The sequence below is a fragment of the Staurois parvus genome, unplaced genomic scaffold (assembly GCF_062004578.1).
Source record: "Staurois parvus isolate SC_StPar_1 unplaced genomic scaffold, SC_StPar_1.0 ptg000264l, whole genome shotgun sequence".
Classification (NCBI taxonomy): domain Eukaryota; kingdom Metazoa; phylum Chordata; class Amphibia; order Anura; family Ranidae; genus Staurois; species Staurois parvus.
Window position 1 is genome coordinate 11,777,654 of NW_028318060.1, and position 19,316 is coordinate 11,796,969.

General features: G+C 41.3%; 1 protein-coding gene across 5 annotated transcripts in view; it reads left to right on the top strand.

The window, feature by feature from the left end:
* MYO6 (myosin VI) overlaps nucleotides 1-19,316 on the top strand; it is a 374,955-nt gene that overhangs the window by 79,334 nt on the left and 276,305 nt on the right. For all 5 annotated transcript variants that reach the window (XM_089681402.1, XM_089681403.1, XM_089681405.1 and 2 more), the window contains exon 2: nucleotides 17,226-17,370. In XM_089681402.1, the coding sequence (XP_089537528.1) occupies nucleotides 17,254-17,370 (117 nt within the window). In that variant the 5' untranslated portion in view covers nucleotides 17,226-17,253. The remainder of the gene's footprint in view (nucleotides 1-17,225; nucleotides 17,371-19,316) is intronic.

Consider the following 19,316-nt stretch of genomic DNA (forward strand, 5'->3'; position numbering starts at 1 on the left):
TACCCTCAGCTTCCTGCAGTCTTCTGAGATATTCACATCGCTCATCTCATAGGACTGCAGGTTGGTTATTGCCAAATTATTGCAAGACTTTGCTTCTATAAAGCAGAGATCTCTGTAGGTGGGAAATCTTCCATTATTTTATCACTTGGGCAGGTCATACATTATGCTATATCCTTCCCTTCAACCATGGGTTGAAGGAAAGAAATTGCTTGATTTCCCCGTCAACAGTAAGTGTTGATGGTGGAATCCCTTCCACATCACTATGGTATTTTTCCAGCAGGGAGCCCGAGGGGCCTTCCCCACAAGCAGAATAAAATGATCCCTGCTAGCAGCTATAGCCACTGGCAGTGACTAGCCTAAAAAATACCCGACAGACTGGTTGTACTGAAGCTTAATGATGAATTGGCTTCAGTACAACGAGCCAGCCCATCGATGGATCGAAATTTAACCGGTTCCTGCTGAACCAGCTGAATTTTGTTCCATCTGTGGCTGGCTTTGATGGCTGGGATAATTGACATCAGCAGAGGTGCCGAAGCAAGCAAATCAATTTAGTACACCGAAGTTGCTAGAGCACCTACTGGAAGAGGATGCCGCATCCTGTATGAGTCATGGGCTACAATAATAAATTACTGGCTACATGGAGGTGGCATTTGCACAGTTTGTTTAAGCCAAGCTGGCCTAAGTAATTGTAAAATGTAAAAAGTTTTAATTATCATTTGGTTCTGAGATATGATTACCTTAGTAGATCTGCCAAAACTATTCAACAATGGGATTGCTTTGTGAGATTTCAGCCTGACAAAGGGGTTACAGATTCCTGACATTTTGTCTTTATATTTTCTAGTTGGTCAGTATAGAGTGTTACATATATGGCATGTGTGCCTTTGGGGCCAGGAACAAAATAGTGGTTTAGTAATTGCCTCTGCATCTGTATGCACAAAAGTGCCTGCATGCTTTATTAGAGATTGCTCGCTCTGCATTGTTTGCAGATGTAATATATCCTATTATGTTGCTGTCAGGTAATGAAGGAACTTACCTCCATTACCCAGATATCACTACATATTCATTTTAGGTCAGTGTAGTTCATCCATGATATTACAAAAGAGATCCATAAAATAGTGTTTCTTAATGAGTGGCTTAAAATGTACTGATTTGCCCTCCACTGATAGTATACAAAGTCTCTATGGCTTTCTATGATTCAGGGGGTGTCAATGGTAAATGAGGCATTACATATCTATAAAATGTTTCTGCTTATACATATAGGCTCATTAGTGTAACCCTCAAATTATAACACTTAAATCCTTTTATTCATGAAGGCAATAAAATGGGCTATTGTGTATGGTTAATGTAAACTGATTTGCATGACAACTAGAGTCTATTCTTTTTCTGAAAGATGTGTCCTTGCATTTGATATCTTGTAAAATAGACCCTTTTAAATACTGCTATACTCAGGTTTTGTGTTCTGGCCAGTTTAATTTCAATGCAGATTTTGTGCAAAAGGATTTAGGTTGTTACTTGTTGCATATGACTGGGATAATCTGACCTTTCTAAGGTTTTATTATTTCAAAACTGCATTGAAATTAAGGATTTTTGTAGACAAATGTATTTAGATGGAATGCATACAAGTGTGTTTGTTGTCTTATGATCGGTTGTCTTATGATGGAATGCGTACGTGTGTTTATTTCTAATCTCTCAAAGGGTATATTTTTTACTTTTATTATATATACAAGCTATGGGATACTGTGGGATAAAAGAACACTTTTAAAATGGTAGTAAAGCCACTTTGTTAATTTTTACGTACAGGTAAGCTTATAATAAAGCTTACCTGTAGGTAAAATGAGTATCTCCTAAACATGCACCATTTTAGGAGATATTCTGTTTTGTTTTATTTTTTTAATAGAACCGACACATTCGCTCTGAAGGATCCACACATACCCATGCTGTTCCTTCAGAGCACTGTGCTGTGTCCCCAGACTCCTGTCCACATGTGCGGGAGTGACGTTATCATGACCAGTCAGATGGCCGGAGCTCACGAACCCGGAAGGAAGACTAGATGAAGATGACAGCATGCTGCTGCAGGGCTTCATTTTAAGGTAAGTTCTAAATAATGTGCTAGTATGCGATGCATACTAGCACATTATGACTTTACCTTGCAGGAGATTTTTTGTTTTTTTGGATGTAGTTTACTACCGCTTTAAATATTATGAGTATTTCAACTTAAAGAATACCTACAATCAAATGCTTTTGATTCTGGGACTCTGATCTGTAGCCTCTGACCTGTAGTTGGCATGGTGCTGCATGTGATCAGTTATGACATGAACCATTTAATGGCTTAACAGTTTGGTTGAGAGAAAAAGCACAGTTGGCATTCACAACATGCATCAAAAGTAACTGTTTTGGGAAATCCATTAAGTCGATGGGTTTAAATTTTTGTCAGGTATAAATTTCTCTCTTCGACATTTTCCATCAATTTCTATCCCTGTGATGTCCCAAAAATGGGCAGTGTGAGTGTCAATAAGGCAAAGTCTCAAGTCCATCTAGACCTCTGAAGGTATGCTGTGGTATCTGACACCAAGCTGTCAGTAGCAGATTCTTTAAATCCTGTAAGATGGCCTTTTGGCTAAGATTAAGTATGGTGTCTGCTCTTATCAGTGTACACTGGGAGTGCTTCACCGTCATTCTGGCCTTAGACTGGAAAGTGTGGCTGTGTAGTATCCCTGATGGTATGATAGTGGCCCTGAGAGATTCATCCCATGGGAACAGAAACTGGAATATCCCCAGACAGCAGAGACCAGATTAATTCCCTGGTGAAGGATTCCAAGGGCCCAGTGCCTCCTGAACTAACTGTGCTAAAAAGGAGAAGGAGAGAGACTGCGGTGTCAAATGCTTCCTAGAAGTGGCATCCTGGGGGTGCTGTAGTAGGGCTATGGGTGTGGGACTCCACTGTGTGAAACAGCACTAAGCCTTGATACCTGTGCTTTTTTTAAACGACCCATTAAGGGCGAGACCTTTTAGCTGAGAGGCCTTTTATTGCCAGACAACAAGACCTAACCAATGAACCTGCACTGTCACTTGTGCCATTCTCAACTTAGATATATGTTTTTCACTCAGAAAAACTACCCGGGGGGGGGGGGGGGATGTGTGGCCATTAGGTTCCTTCCACCCATGTCTTGTTGCTTGGCTTCGGCTGATCATAAGAAGCGGGATCTGCTGGTCCTTTTGGCTAGGTGGACCTGAGTGTGCTTTACCCCCGTCAGGATTCTTGTGCCCCAGAGGATTAGGGAGAGGTCCTTCTTCTTTGGTAGGGGACCCACACTAAGTGCAGTTTTTTTTTTTATGTTCATATATGTTTTTTTGCTCACTTTTAGTGATTTATTGTTGTGCACTACACTGCTGAAGGCTGAAAAAAAAAGTTGTGAGGTGGGGGCCTGAATAAATTGGACTTGTTTTTCCAGCACATCTAACAGGTGCTCACTTGGATTGAGATCTGGAGAATTTTGAGGCCACACCTTAAACTCGTTGTGTTCCTGAAACAATTCCTGTATTCATCGAACCAGGCCACCTTCTTCTATTGCTCTGTGGTCCAGTTCTGATGCTTGTGTGCCCATTGTAGGTGCATTTGACACGGCTCAACATGGGCACCCTGACTGGTCTGCGGTTACACAACCCCATACACAACAAACTGCTTTGCACTGTATGTTCTGACACCTTTCTAACGGAAACAGCATGAACATTTTCTGCAGTTTGAATTACAGCAGCTCTTCTGTTGGATTGGACTACAAAGACCAGCTTTCGCTCTCCAGATGTATCAGTGAGCCTTGGCTGCCCATGACCTTGTTGCTGGTTAGCTGTTTTTTCTTCCTTGGACCACTTTTGCTAGGTCCTGACTACTGCACACTGGAAAAATCCCACAAGAGCTGCAGTTTTGGAAATGCTGTGACCGTCTCCTAGCCATTACAATTTGGCCCTTGTCAAAGTTTCTCAAATGCTTACGTCTGCCCGTTTTTTTTCTGCTTTCAACACATCAGCTTCAGAGACAACATGTTCACTTGCTGCCTAATATAGTCCACCCAATTTTTGATGCCATTATAACAAGGTAATCAGTGTTATTCATTTTACCTGTCAGTGGTCATAATGTTATGTCTGATCAGGGTATCAGGCCATGGAAACCAGGGATCATTGAGGTATAGGTGGAGGTATCATCTGGAGGAAGAAAATGCCATGTTTTGAGAATAGGTTTCTCCTTATGGAATAATGGACTAATTATCACTGCATGTACCTTTTTACTCATTATTGTTTAACTGCCTCCCGCCCGCCATGTAAGGAAATGACGAACAGGCGGTGGTTCTCCAATTCTGGGAGGACATCATATGACGTCCTCCCACTCTTAACTGCACATGTGCACCCTCGGCGCGGCGATCGGTGGTTTGCTGTGTCCCAGGATCACCGATCAGAGTAAAAAGACGATGACGTCGGTTCTGTCATGTGATCAGCTGTGTCCAATCACAGCTGATCGCCTCTAAACAAGGAAATGCGGGTTATCGGCAGTCCTCTCCTCACGCTGACAGCTCGTGAGGAGAGCCGGTAAGCTGCATTCCTAAGAGGAGACTTCTACACTGATCATCAGGGCACTAATGATTAGTGTAGCCCCATCAGTGCCACCTGTCATTGCTCATCAATGCCACATACCAGTGCCCTTCAGTGCACATCAATGCCACATATCAGTACCCATCAGAGCTGCCTTTCAGTGCCGCCTGTCAATGCTGCCTAACAGTTCCAATCAGTGCCGCCTATCAGTGCCATATATGAGTACTTCCTTTCAGTGCCCATCAGTCATGCCTGTCAATGCCCACAAATGATGCCTGGCAATGCCCATCAAAATTTTCTGTCTTTTTTTAGTTTGTTTAGCAAAAAAGAAAAAACCCAGTGGTGGTTAAATACCACCAAAAAAAGCTATTCCTGATTTACAAAAATGATAGAAATGTTGTTTGGGTACAGTGTTGCATGACCGCGCAATTGTCACAGTGCGACAGTGCTGAATGCTGAACATTGGCCTGGGCAGGAAGGGGGTAAAAGTGCCTGTTGGCAAGTGGTTAATGGACTAATGGGACTTGAATCATTTCACACACATTTTTGCCATAGTTTGTGAGCCCTGCAGTTTGTTCAAGTGTATGGCTGTTAGCTACTTGCTGTACTTTCAAATAGCACTGTGAGTTTTCCTCGGCTCAAGAAGTAAGAGAACTTGTATTGGCAAAGTATGAGAAATGGCAAATTGGCAACTAATAATTTGTAAAACGTTGTACAGTGTTTTTATTCTTTGACTTTTGTATCCTCACATTGTATTTCTTATGACAGAAGATTGTTTTGACTCATCATTTCTGCAACCTTCAGCAGATAACTGGCAACTAAATTAGGACAATTGCACTGAGCAAAGAAACTGTTGGCAGACCATCAGTTCAGTTTGTCTGCTTGAGTTAGATGTAATAGAATGCTGATTAGCAGCTCTCTGTATGTTAATTTGCAATTCCCACAGCTCTCGTTTCTTCTGAGATTTCTTTTGCTAGTTCTCACAGTTCTGCTGCATTGCATCAAATATCAAATTTGTTTATTAAACCTATCAACAGCAGAAATTGATGAGCACAGATTGTGATCTGACCCAGATTTGCACAAATTATCAATAGATTTTCTTGGAGCTTGATTTTTATATTTAAATGATTCCTAGCCCCAGCAGATATGCCAGCCTGGCACACCTGGCATACTGATTGGTTTGCCGTTAGTGAAAGGCTGGTTAGCTTGTACCCCATACTACAACCTGTTGGCATAGAATTGGTGTTCCAAAGGGGCCCAGTAAACTTTAGTTGCTTTCATCCCAAAAGTAATCACTTTGAGAGTAATTGACATGACATGAGCCTTTTCCTCAGCCCAAGTAGCTGATTTTTTTTACTACCAAGCAGCTTAATATATAAAACAAATATTTTTAGTATTGATCATGCACTGGGACTCATTTTATTGTTCTGTCAGTAGCTTTTTTTTTTATATCAGAAAGCTTATTTTACATGGGCTTACAATTTAATGGTGAGTCAACCCAAAACTGTCAAATCTAATTTTTGTGGGTGCCTGTGAGTTGAATTGCTTACTGTCTTCTCTTTATTATTTATCTTTTGGACTCCCAGAAGTAGAAGAAGGGAAGACCTCTTTTTTATCTTTAATTTATTGGGGGCTTGTGCAGCTATACCTCTTCTTTCTCTATATTCTGTTGGAGACTTTAAGCATAGGGACCTCGTTTTGCAGTTTACAAACAAATGAGATGTCTTGTTCTCCTTCAGCATTTTTCTGTAATATGAATACTCTAAGAAAATGGACAATATAGTGTTATGTGGGGGAGCCAGTTAAAAGTAGAGATTGAAATCCTGCACTTTCCATGACCTGGAGTGGGGTGAAGAGGTAGGTGCAAAGGGATTCCCGTTCTTATGCAACCTTCTTTCTCTCCTAATCCCACCCCACCCCTTTTTTTCCCCCTACTTCTTCCCCCACCCTTTCTTCTTGCTCTTCTTAGTTTTGTTCTTGTCTCCCACACTTTCCCTTCCCTTGACATAAACTGTGTTTTGGTTGGATCCCTTTTTGGAATTATCTGCCTCTTTGCCTGTCCCTTTATTTTTTATAGCTATATCTTCCCATAAGCTGCCCTGTTCAAAGTACATTACTTCCCCTATAGCATCTGGACTCCGACTCGCTACACCCCATTTTGCTAGCCTTGGAAGACTTTCTGAGCATTTAGAGACATACTTGTCTGTAATTAATATGCCTTCCTGTGCCCCATATAGTTGGACTTGTTTTCAAGTCTCTTATAATTGTTATCCTTCAGTAAACTGTATCTGTAGCTATCTCATTTCCAATTGGACTGGTTGAGCCGGGCCCTCAAGGCTCTTCTTGTTTTTCTTTTTATATTTGCTTAACTTCACTAAAGTGGAGATTGAAATTCTTATTGAAATCCCTAAAATTAATAAACTAGCATTTAATTCTACAAGCCAGCAAGAGTCAAAAATTGTCATAGCCTTTAAGAGTTGTAAATATGTTCTTTAGAGGCCAAAACAAAAGTCTGTTTTAAAGGGGTTGTAAACCTTTACATATACCCAGTGAAGTGACTGGCCTCAGGTTATACACTGAGATGAAACAAATCCTCCTGCATAAGTTGTGTCTATTTCAGGGGCGGACTGACAACTCATGGGGACCCCAAGCAATAGGGGATCATGGGGCCCCTGTATCCTTGCCCACACCCAAAAAAGCCTATGAAAAAGCCAATGAAAGGTACCAGGGGCATCTCATGGGGCCCCCTACTGACCCCAGGCCCTCGGGCAGCGCCTGAGTGCTCGAATGGTCAGTCCGCCCCTGGTCTATTTATATACAGTTACAGTCTTCTCTTCTCTACAACCATTCAAAGTACAGAATTTATAAAGTTTGTCTGCGCTATCAGAAAAAAGGGGATGGAGAGCTGAAATTACACACTTCAAAGCTAAGTGAAGGGAGCTCTGACAGTTGATTGGAGGGAAGGGACACTCCCCCTTTACACAACTCACAGGAACAGAGCTGAGGATGACAATCAACTGGAGCTCCCTCCCCTTCACTTTTTCCCTTTTGGTGTCAGGAAAATTTGTCAGAAGTGATTCATTCCGATAGCAGAGGACTGAAGGATCAGACAAAATTGACACTATAGTGTGTACTTGCCCCACTTAAGCACACTTAGAGGATTATGCTTTGTTCATATTTCATGTCTGAAGTTTACAACCACTTTTATTCACAGACAAGATGACCTGGATCAAAGTCTGTGAATGAAAGCACTTCCATCATGGACTAGTGGTATGGCACGATCTTTGCTTTCGTCGTAGGTTTCCATGTGAGGCTCCTGGCTACTGGAAATCTGCCCAACCAGAGAAATCAAGCTTTCTGGCTAAATTCATTTGTGGCTTCTCAGAATCTAATGGGTCAGTATCCAAATATTTTGAACATACTAACTGAATGTGGTACTGATCAGCAACAATGAAAGCATGTAGTCATTTTTGCAGCCCCAATGAAGACTGCGGTATCACAAAAATGGCGATGCCAAACAAAAAGATCTTGCTGTTTTCACTTTAGGTTATTAATTGTTCTTGCATGGCAAGACCACTTACTGTTATCTCACATATATATTCTTATTATTATAGCCAAATTTACCACCCTAACTCCTCCCACAGTTTTTATACTACATAGACCGTAATATACTGAAACATGCGGATTGTTCCCGATTGGTGTGCTATTACTTTGTGGAACGTTTTGCCAAATGGTTCACGAAATATCGGCGTTTTTGTGGTGAAATTGGTCCCATAGGAATGAATGGCGGAATGTTCAAAACTAGAGTGGGAGCTGACAAAAGCTAGAGTGGAGCTGAAAAATCAGGACATGATTTCTAAACTGCCATCACTCCCTCATTTTCAAGCCCACCTACACAAATCTTTTATCAAAACGTTCAGCTATCCCTGCTGCCACTAAAAATGTCCACGGCTAAGCCATAGTCCTGATAGTTTTCACAATATGTCCATTTCTTTGCAATTCACGCCACCCATTGATATTCATTGAAACTCCACTCTAGCCACCTCAAATTTGAAGGGCAATACCTAAACTGCGACTGTGCCTTCATTTTTAATATTTCAGAGACATACTATGCATCAAAATGTAGGTCTGGGTCTTGTGATTCTCACAAAATAAAGCTCGGTGTAGGATTTATAATTTTTAAACTACAACCGTTTGAAGATGGCAACCGCCAGTGAAGTGAGCAAGTTGGAGCAGTTTGTTTTTAACCACTCTTCTCTGCCCTTGCTGTAGAGTGAGTTGCCATAGGAACTCCGGTGAGTGAACAGGCAGCTGAGTGACAAGCCACTCCACCCAGTTACTCTGCCCACTCCAGTTGTAGGCTACTGGTGGAGGCAAGAACACTTCACACAATTTCCCCAGAAATTGTAGATTTTCTAGTTTTAATTGCTCTATTATTCTTTTAGACTCATCTCTGTGATGAGCTTACCCGTGTGCTCTATCCTTCAATCAACTTTGATTGGCAGCACTGTGCAATGCGGCAAAACCTGATTGGCTTACAGTGCTGCCCCTGCTCCTTGTTTGAATGTTCATGTCTATGTGCACTGACGTGTTACAAAGGCAGACTGAGATACTTTATTCATTTAAAAAATGCTAGATTGTTTTGTATGTGTGTATATATATATATGTGCCTTTAATATCTATAGCTGTAAAATAGTGCAGTCTTACTTTTTTCAAGAACCAGCAGATTTTTTTTGTTTCTTTTATGATTTACTCCTTGTCTCCTCAGCAGAGCAGAACTGTCAGGCTGTCAGATCACCTTGTCTCCTGTCTGAGTTCTGTGCTGCTAATAGACACACAAAAATCTGTCTTCTACTAAAGCTGCTGTCTGGTATACATGTGAGGAACAGGCTTTGATAATTGGCAGTTTTACCTCCAGCAACCTGGACAGGTTGTTGGTCGTCATTTTTGAGCTTTGTAAGTAGACAGGTCAGCCTTGTTGCCAGCCTTACTGTCTGATATTTCTGCTTCGACACAAAGAGAATACCAGCGCACATATCAATCCCTGAGATGTAAGGTTGTACTGTTAGAACAGTTTATTCAGATTCTTACAAATGTCAGTTTCTGAGTGCTTCTCGGGCTGAGAACTACTCCAACTACTCCAAAGAGCTGTCACAGTTGCTTTTGTATTCTAGTCCCTTGCTTTATCCTTAGCTGGTGGATTGAGAACAGGTATTGCATGTATTCTAAGTGCCTTATTAACAGTTCACTTTTCACTGTTGTTTGCATGTGTGTTTAAGAAATAGAGAAACAAGGAGTGATTTAATTCCATGCCTGCATAAATGCTCAGTGCTTTATAGTAGGTTATGACACCTTATCATTAAAAAAGTACTGAAGGTATCTTATGTCAATAATGAGTATACTAAATCTGTAAGACAGAAAACTGTTGATAGTACATTCTCACTCTGGGTTATTTACTAAAACTGCATTGTGCAAAATCTGGTGTAGCTGTGTATAGAAACCAGTCAGCTTCCAGGTTTTATTACCAAAGCTTAAAGGGATATGAAAGGCAATTTTTTTTAAATAATTAAAAATAACAAACATGCCAAATGCTCTGTGCAGTGGTTTTACCACAGATCAGCCCAATCCTCCTCTTCTCAGGTACCCCACTGGCGCTCCTGGCTCCTCCCTCCTGCCAAGTGCCCCCAGAGAAAGCAGCTTGCTGTGAGGGGCACCCAAGCAGGCTTGCTCCCAAGCCGCTGCTCTGCGTGTCCATTTACACACCCCACTTCCTCTCTTTCCTTATTGGCTCACTGGCTGTGATTAACAACAATGGGAGCCAATGGCTTCTGCTGCTGTGTCAGCCAATGATGAGATCGAGTCCCCGGAGAGCCGAGGCTCTTGTGCACATCGCTGGATCACAATGGGTAAGTGTTTGGGGGGCTGCTGCACACACAAAGGTTTTTTACCTTCATACAGAGATCGCATGACGGTAAACAAAAAACCTTCAGCTTTTAGAAACACTTTAATTGAACAAGATAAAGTTAGAAACTGATTGGCTACTACCAGTCAGCTTCCAGGTTTTATTGCCAAGCTTAAAGGGATATTAAAGGCAACTTTTTTAAAATAATTAAATGCACCAGATTCTGATTGCTCCAGTTTTAGTAAATCTCCCTCTTTGTGGTTGAAATAACAGCTAGCTATGTTGCCCAACAGCAGCCAATGCTATTCAAATATTTCCAATCCGTAATTTTCCAGTATGGTTGGTCAGGCAACACAAACAATACTTATTTCAGAAGCTAGGATAAAATGGTCTAATGTATTTAATGCACGATTTGGTTCTGATTTTGGAAATCCAGCACGAGACAGCTTGATCCTTTTCCTAATTCAAATGTAGTCTTGTTATTTTTACTTCCCGATTGTTGATGTTTGTTAGATGCTTCCATGTATTCCTCCCAGACAAGTTCCCTTGTGATATCACAGATGCATTCTCATTTCTTGTCCTGAGATGAACTGTAAAAAAGTTTTTGTGCTTCCGATTAATATGAAATTCATAGATGTAGAAAGAAATGTAATTATTGTCAGCACGTTTTGGTAAATGACAGACGTATTTAGTGGAAGGAAAAATAGTTTTACGCACACTGGCTCTGTGACTAGCAAAGCATGTTGGAAGCTGCTGATTATTTACTGACTTATATTTGCTCTAACCAAATTATTTTCAGTAGTGTAAAATGTTTTTTACAAATTAAAGACTTTCTTTTTATTAACATTTTAAGAGCAGTAAGGTACTCTAACAGATTATAACCAGGGAAAACTTGATTTAAGCCTACCCTGACCGTAATCGAAATGAGTCTGAGCTGCGGTCAACTTTCTCAATAGTTTCCACTCAAATCGTAAAGACTAAATATGTGGTTGCTGAACACCGTTACACTGTTCCCTACCTGATGTAGATGATTGGCAGCTTTGGTGGTCATAATGGTCAAATCTCTTGTCAAAGAAGTTGTCTTGATCAGCATAAACCGATCATAGATAAGTCTAAAGCCAACCATAGACGATTACAATCTCGGCTGGTTCAGCAGGGACCGGCAGAGATTCAGACCATGTATGGGCAAGTTGAATGTCCCCAAGTTGATCGATCGATCAACTCCACCTCTCACAAACTTCTCTACACCCCATCTCCACCACCTTGAAAACACCTCCGCTGCTGACGACCAGCCTTCATCTCCACCACCTGGAAACCACCTCCGCTGCTGATGACCACCCTTCATCTCCGCAAACCAAACCTCACCCCTCAAACCAGACTTTCACAAACTGATACTCGCAGCTTGATTACCCCCGGCTACAACCTATCGACCTGAACTCTACCCATCCTGCTCCTAGGCACGAGAACTCTAGCTACCTGAAGACCCAGCGATGAGATACGCCACTGCACGCTAGACTATCTGCAAGCAAGCTTCCCACCACACCTGTCTGCCACTCCATTTACCTCCCTAAAATGCCTCCTCCACTCCTCCTCCTCATACTCCTCTCCTCCGTTCCCAAAATCTCTTCTCTATATCCCTCTGCTCCTCCCAAATATCTGTTCATTGCGCCCTCACTGCTTCCTTCCCCCCTCTACGGCACCCATGACCTCCTTCTAATGCTCCACTCTCCCACTGACCCAAACACCTCTACTGGTAGACTTACACGCTCCTGCACATCCCGCTCTCATGCCACCTTTCTTACCCTTCTCCTTACTGCCGGGGACATCTCCCCAAACCCTGGCCCTCCACCACCTCGCCCACCTACAAGGCACCCTCCCACCTCCACCTCCTGCCGCAACCCCCTCAACCTAGTACCTGTTCCTCTGCTCCCCAAAACCACCCCCCCCGTTTCGTGTGCACTTCTGAATGCCCGATCGGTTTGCAACAAGCTCACCTCCATCCACGACCTACTGAACAACATAGCTTCTAGTCCTGTACCACTATCCCCTGCCTCCTAGATTGCAAGCTCCAAGGAGCAGGGCCCTCCAACCCCTCGTGTTTCGCACTGTATTGTTACTGTACTGTCTCATGTATTGTCCCCCATTGTAATGTACAGCGCTGAGCAAACTGTTGGCGCTATATAAATACTGTATAATAATAATAACTTGGGTACAACCAGCCTTCCAGAGTTTACATCCGATTATTGCTAGCGGCTATTGTAGTCGCTAGCAGTAATTACTGAATTCTCCCTAAAGGGACGGCTCCCCCCACGCTCCCACTAGGAGAACACAATTGCTCCGTGGAAAAGATTCCCCCATCTACACTGACTGGGAATCAGGGAGAAAAAAATAATTTGCAAGAAAGAAAGTTGCTCCATCTATGGCCGGCTTAACAATACAAAACTAGTAAGAGTGATGCTTTCTGATTGCCGTACGTAGGTACACATGAGGTGATTGTAGCCGTATTAGTGCACTTGTTACAAAAACAATTGAGTACTGTCCGTAATACTTTTTTTTATGTGCACCAAAATCCAAACCTTTAGGACAAGCTTTCAGGGTGTAGCTCCTTCTTCAAGGTCCAAGCAATATTAAAAACGTTTTATCAGAATGGACTCTTATAAACATTCTGCTAAAACATTGTGTATTAGTATTGCTTGAACCTTGGAGAAGGGGGTAGACCCTGAAAGCTTGTTCTGAAAACTTGGATGTTAGTACTAATGATATAAATAAAAAATATTACTAACAGTACTCAGTAGTTTCAGTCCATAGGTAAAAAGTATTTCACTGCAGTACAATAAATTGTATATATAGCCAAAGTTTTGGATATAGAATGTAAATATATAGTTTTGGATAGAGAATGGAAGGGTTAGAAGCTCTGTTGGGTTTTTACTGCTGGCTGTGTCACTTCTGGCAAGGTACACCCTTTTTACTTGTCCCAGTTTCCATCATCTTCAAAGTAAGAAAGGATGAAAAAAGCTGTTCGAGTGACAAGTGTCAAAAAAGGTTTTGAACCTCACTTGTGTCTTTTGAACAGGGTCCAAAAGCCAATCTTTCCAAGGAGACAAAGCTAGCAAGAAAAAGAAAAATCTGGTAAGGGTTTTACCATTCCTGCCAAATGCAAAACTGACGAAGAAATGCATTTTTGCTATAAATACGTACTGTCATACTAATAACCGTAAAAAAACTTTTAGTTTAAAGAAGAACTATATTTTTCCCATTTTGGAGGGTTATAACTCCTGTCAGTTTATTTTTTGCCATCTGTGTCCCATTGGGGAAATGTATATTCTCCCTTTCCCACAGGCAAAACTGGAAGTGAGAGATAATCCCCACAAATTAAGGGAATCCCTTGGGGAGCCCCATGTCAGCAGAACTAGTGTACCCATTGGAAACTTTCCTGTATTACTTTTATGGGGACAACCCAAAATTTGGGGTTTTCTTTACTTTCAATGATAATGGTAAATAGGGTGAATCTCCCCATGGAGGGCACAGATAGCAATAAAACCTAATAGGTGTCCTAATCCATCTCCACTCTGTCCAAAACTAAAAAAAAAAAGTTGTTCCTTTAGTTCTACTTTATTTTTATTTAGCTACGGCCATGGATCCTTCCATTTAGGGTATGGTAAATTATTCCTCTTCCCAAAGGATCCATATTTTCTTTGAAATAGGTGTAGTTTTGATTTTACCTGCTGTGTAGACCCTGCCTCTCCATGTGTGTGAGCAGCACAGTGGATTAGTGGCGTCCTTGGTTCTAACCCCAGCCAGGACACTACCTTCATGGCGTTTGCATGTTCTTCCTCTGCTTACCTGGGTTCCTTCAGGTACTCCAGTTTTCTCCCACAGTCCAAAGACATGCTGTTGACTTAAAGTGATAATAAAGTCTAAGAAAACTGCAGCTTAAAAAGAAAAAAAAAAAATCCTCTGCAAGGTAAAGTCATAATGTGCGTTGCATACTAGCACAATATGGAGGACTTACCTTAAAACAAAGCCCTCCAGCGGCCAGCTGTCACCACTGTAGAGGCTTCCATCTTCACCCAGTCTTCCTTCCGGGTTCTTAAGCTCCTGCTGTCTGACTGGCTGAGCCACGATGACGTCTCTTCTGTGCATGTGCGTGGGAGTCCTCCCCCCGCACAGTGCTCTGAAGGAATGGCATTTGCCAGCACTCAAAAAGTATCTCTTAACTGGTGCCAGTTTAGGAGATATTCATTTTACCTACAGGTAAGCTTTATTATAGGCTTACCTGTTGGTAAAAGTTTAAAAAAAGAGTTTACTGCCACTTTAAAGACAATTTAAAAAAAAAAAAAAAACAAACCTTTTATATTTACCTGCTCCGTGTAATGGTTTTGCGCAGACCAACCCTGATCCTCCTCTTCTTGGGTCCCCCACCAACGCTCCTGGCCCCTCACTGCTGCCGAGTGCCCCCAGAGCAAGCAGCTTGCTTATAGGGGCACCCAAGAAGGCTTGCTTTCAAGCCGCTGCACTGCATGTCCATTCACACACAGAGCCCCTGCTTGGCCCTGACCCCTCTCATTGACTCACTGGCTGTGATTGACAGCAGCAGGAGCCGAGGCTCTTGTTTACATCGCTGGATGGGGCTCAGATAAGTATTAGGGGGGACTTGACTCCTATCTAAAATTGTACTACTATGTGTATGTATGCATGTGCGGTAATGATCTTAGATTGTAAGCTCCTCAAGGGCAGGGACTGACTTAATTGTACAGTATGTAAAAGGCTGTGTAAATGGTCGGCACCATATATCAATTATCAATTGGTTATATGGTTATAGGTAAACTTTCCTTTTCTTTTTTATGTAGCTCTTGTTGCTTGTTTTAACTGCTTAGTTTCTAATGTATTCCTTGGATACTTTTTTGAAGTCTGAATAAATATTTGAAACTCCTGAGATGATTTAAGTGCTAATGAGACTGAAAAGTCCAGTTTCAAGTACTCTGCAGGCATGCTCACTGTGATTTCCACTCCTAATTTTCAGGCAACGTGCCTGTGCTAGTGATTGGCTCTTAAATGTTACATTAAAGTGTTACCGTCGGCTTTTGCTAGCAGTGAATTTGCATAATATATTTTAGTTTTGTAGGAAAGTAGTGGTATCTTTTACAGTTACTTCTTTTGAAATGTATGGTGAAGGCAAGTTAGTTTTGCTCATAACTACATACCCCTGGCAGAACATGTAAGATGTAGACCATTTTTCAAGAAAGCATGTTAGGTAAACAAATGCATTTATTTTTAGTGTGCTTTAAATAAACAGGAGTCACAGAATAGCCTGAACATTAAACAAACCTAGCAAAGAAAAAATATAAAATGATTGTGGTCAAGATTTTGCATACACTTATGCCTAATACACACAATCAGAATACTGGACAAAGGATCGTCCATTTTTTTTTTTTTTTTGCATGTTAGTCTCGCATCGAAAAAGAATAAGTTACTAGAGTTACGAAAATTCTTGTAAGACTGAATACAACTTCGGCAGTGATACTAACTACATAAAAATCATTTGTTCTGTTAACTTACAAGGAAAATCTTTGTGTACTAACGAAGTGCCTACAGGACCTGTAAATGCTTTGGTCTGCTTTTCTGAGATCTCCCCAAAGTGACTCAGTGTTGTTGAGGCCAGTAGATTGTGATGACCACTCCAAAACCTTCAATTATTATAATACAGGATTTATATAGCGCCAGCAGTTTGCTCAGCACTTTACAAAATGAAGGTAGACATTACAGTTACAATACAATTTGGTACAAGAGGAAACAGAGGGCCCTGCCCGTTAGAGCTTACAATCTAGGAGATTGTTTGTTTTCTACTGCAGGTACTAAAGGGTTGACTTGGTCTTGTGTTTCAGATCATTGTTGAAGTCCAGAAGCACCCCATGGGTAGCTTCCAGGCTGATAAATGCAAATTGTCCTCTAATATTTTCTCAAATTTTCTGATAATATGCTGTTGTCAATTAGTTATAATGTTTGCCTTGATAGCTCACATCCCTCAAAACAACAAAGATCCACCTGCATAATTTATGCATGGGCTTCACTTTATAGACCTTGTTGATCCCCTCTACACACGTGTCTGGTTGTGACCATTAATTTGGTCTTGTTACTCCAAATGATTTTGTACCAGAGGTTTTGAGGCTTTTAGAGGTGCACTTACATGTACCGTAAGTGGAATGTTATGTGATATTGGCGCATCAAACATGGCTAATGTTTTCCAAATTCTGCCAGGGAATGTTAGCTCCGAAGTACACACCATGCTTTGTTACATTTCTTTTATTCATCAGGTGTTCTTAGTGGTCCTTAAAAGGTTTTTGCTCTTGAATCTTATGCTGAGTGGCAGGGCAGTCCCCACACATCAGTTGTTTTATTATGTGTAAAGCAGCTCTGAGATTGCCAGAGTGCTCAAAGCCACCTTGTCATGTTTGGAGTTATGCGAAAAAATAAACTATTAAAAACATTCTTTAATAAAGTCGTCAAAAAAAATAAATATGCTGTAGGAAGATGCTATTCTTAAAATATGCACGTAATGGCCTTTAGAAACTGGTAAACCTATAATAAAAGTGTGTTCATCAATCATACACTTCTGTAAATGTTACAGACCATGTGTGCAGTTAAAGATAACGTCTGTATGTTCCACTGTGAAAGAAAATACATTGTATTGTTGTATAAGAATTCATTCTTATGTATTTTTTTTGTTTTTACTATTTAGCAAACCGTGAAGCCTGTGGCAGAGCAGCATGGAGGACGGAAAGCCTGTGTGGGCGCCACACCCAACCGATGGATTTCAGTTAGGAAATATTGTGGACATTGGACCAGATTCTTTAACTATTGAACCACTACATCAAAAAGGAAAGGTAAGCTTTTAAAGGAAAATAAAGAAAAGGTGGTCTCTAACACCAGCTTGTAAAGGAAACCTGTCTTGAGACCACTACTGGGGCTGCTGTTATTGAGATACCCTTTGAAAATGCCAGTTGCCTGGATGCCGCTTTTTTAAATTTTTCTGCATCACAGATTTGAAACAAGAAAGCCTTAAATCTGATTTAGATACTTTAGCTTGGTAAGGAGATCAAAGTATTGAAGAGCATCCAGTACTGTAGACAAGCATGTTTACAAGACAGTGTCAGAAATGGCACTTCTAGCGTTTCTCCTAAGACCGGATTCTTTTCAAGATATTAAGTCCTGCTGAAATAAGTACTTTGTCTAAATACAATAAATTAGGTTTACTATAACAATTGTCCTTTTATTCCATGCAGCCAGTTATCATGATAACATGTTTCAGGGACTTGCCCCTTTCTCAGATCATGTTTCAATTTTAACTGTGTGGGCAGCACAGTGGCTAAATGGTTAGCACTTCTGCCTGGCAGTACTAGGGTCATTGGTTCGAATCCCAACCACAGCACCACTTGCCTGGAGTTTGCATGTTCTCTCTGTGCCTGCGTGGGTTTCCTCCGGGTACTCCGGTGTCCTCCCACACTCCAAAGACATGCTGGTAGGTGAATTGGTTCCTGTCTAAATTGTCCCTAGTATGTGTATGTATGAATGTGAGTTAGGGACCTTAGATTGTACGCCCCTTGAGGGTATGTGTATGTGTGAATGTATAATATATACGTAAAGCGCTGCGTAATTTGACGGCGCTATATAAGTAGCTGAAATAAATATATAAACTGTTCTTGGGCTTGTGACTATTGACTTCCACAGGGCTGTGAGCGCTCCTTTGTTGTTTTGTGCTCATGTCTCATTGCTGTAGGATGAGTTATTGGAGCTGCCCATACAATGGTTATCTACATATTCCCTGGAACCTCATTATGCTTGGTATTTGCATCTATTCTCTGTGCCTGATTCTTCCTTGTGCTATATCTTTGATATCTCCCTATTAGCTGCATTGTTTACAGTCAGTACATGCCAGCTACTTTTCACCCAGGAAAACAATAACATGATCATGTTTGGGGCTCAGTGTGGGAAGCAGCATTTTCAGATATGTTTATCAATACATATGAAAGATTTACAGAGCAGAAACCGGTAATGAAGAGCACAAACAGAATACTGCAAAAAAGAATGGTTTTCTATATGCTCACAGTACTGAATCCTGGGATTTGAGAATGCTGTACAGGACAAGAGCATTAATATTGATTCTTGTTTATAAGAATTGGAAAAATAAGAAGTCAGGGAACTCATTTATGACAACCCACTGGATATCACATTTTTATTTATTTGATTTACTGAGCTGAATTGCTATGGTGCTGTGGTCAGCACCTCAATTTTTTACCTTTTAATCAAAATTTACTAAGAAAACAAAACCCTGTATGTATTGGGTAGTTTTTTTAGTCAGCATTAGAATTTTGTGTGTTGGCACTTCTTGAAGTGAATATTGGCTGTAGCTTCTGCCTACCTTGATGTTTCTTATTATACAGAATGAATAACTTCTCACTGGTGCCGTAGTCTCCCCCAACCTGCCGTATGATAATATAGATTTGTAGACTAGCGTAGCCCATGGACCGACGAGAATCCTGTCCTATCTCTCTTTGACAGTGTGCTAGAGTTCTTGGCAGATATCGGACCTTACATTCCAATTGCCCCCCATAATATTAGATTGCATAATACTGTTAGAACTTCTATCCCAACTGAAGCGTAAAGCGATTTTTGTAAAATAAACCATTCTCTACTTGCCTGCTGTGTGCAGTGGTTTTGCACAGAGCAGCCGGAATCCTCCTCTTCTCGGGTCCCCTGCCAGCTCACCTGGCTCCTCCTTTCTGTCGGGTGCTCCCATAGCAAGCAGCTTGCTATGGAGGCACCCAAGCAG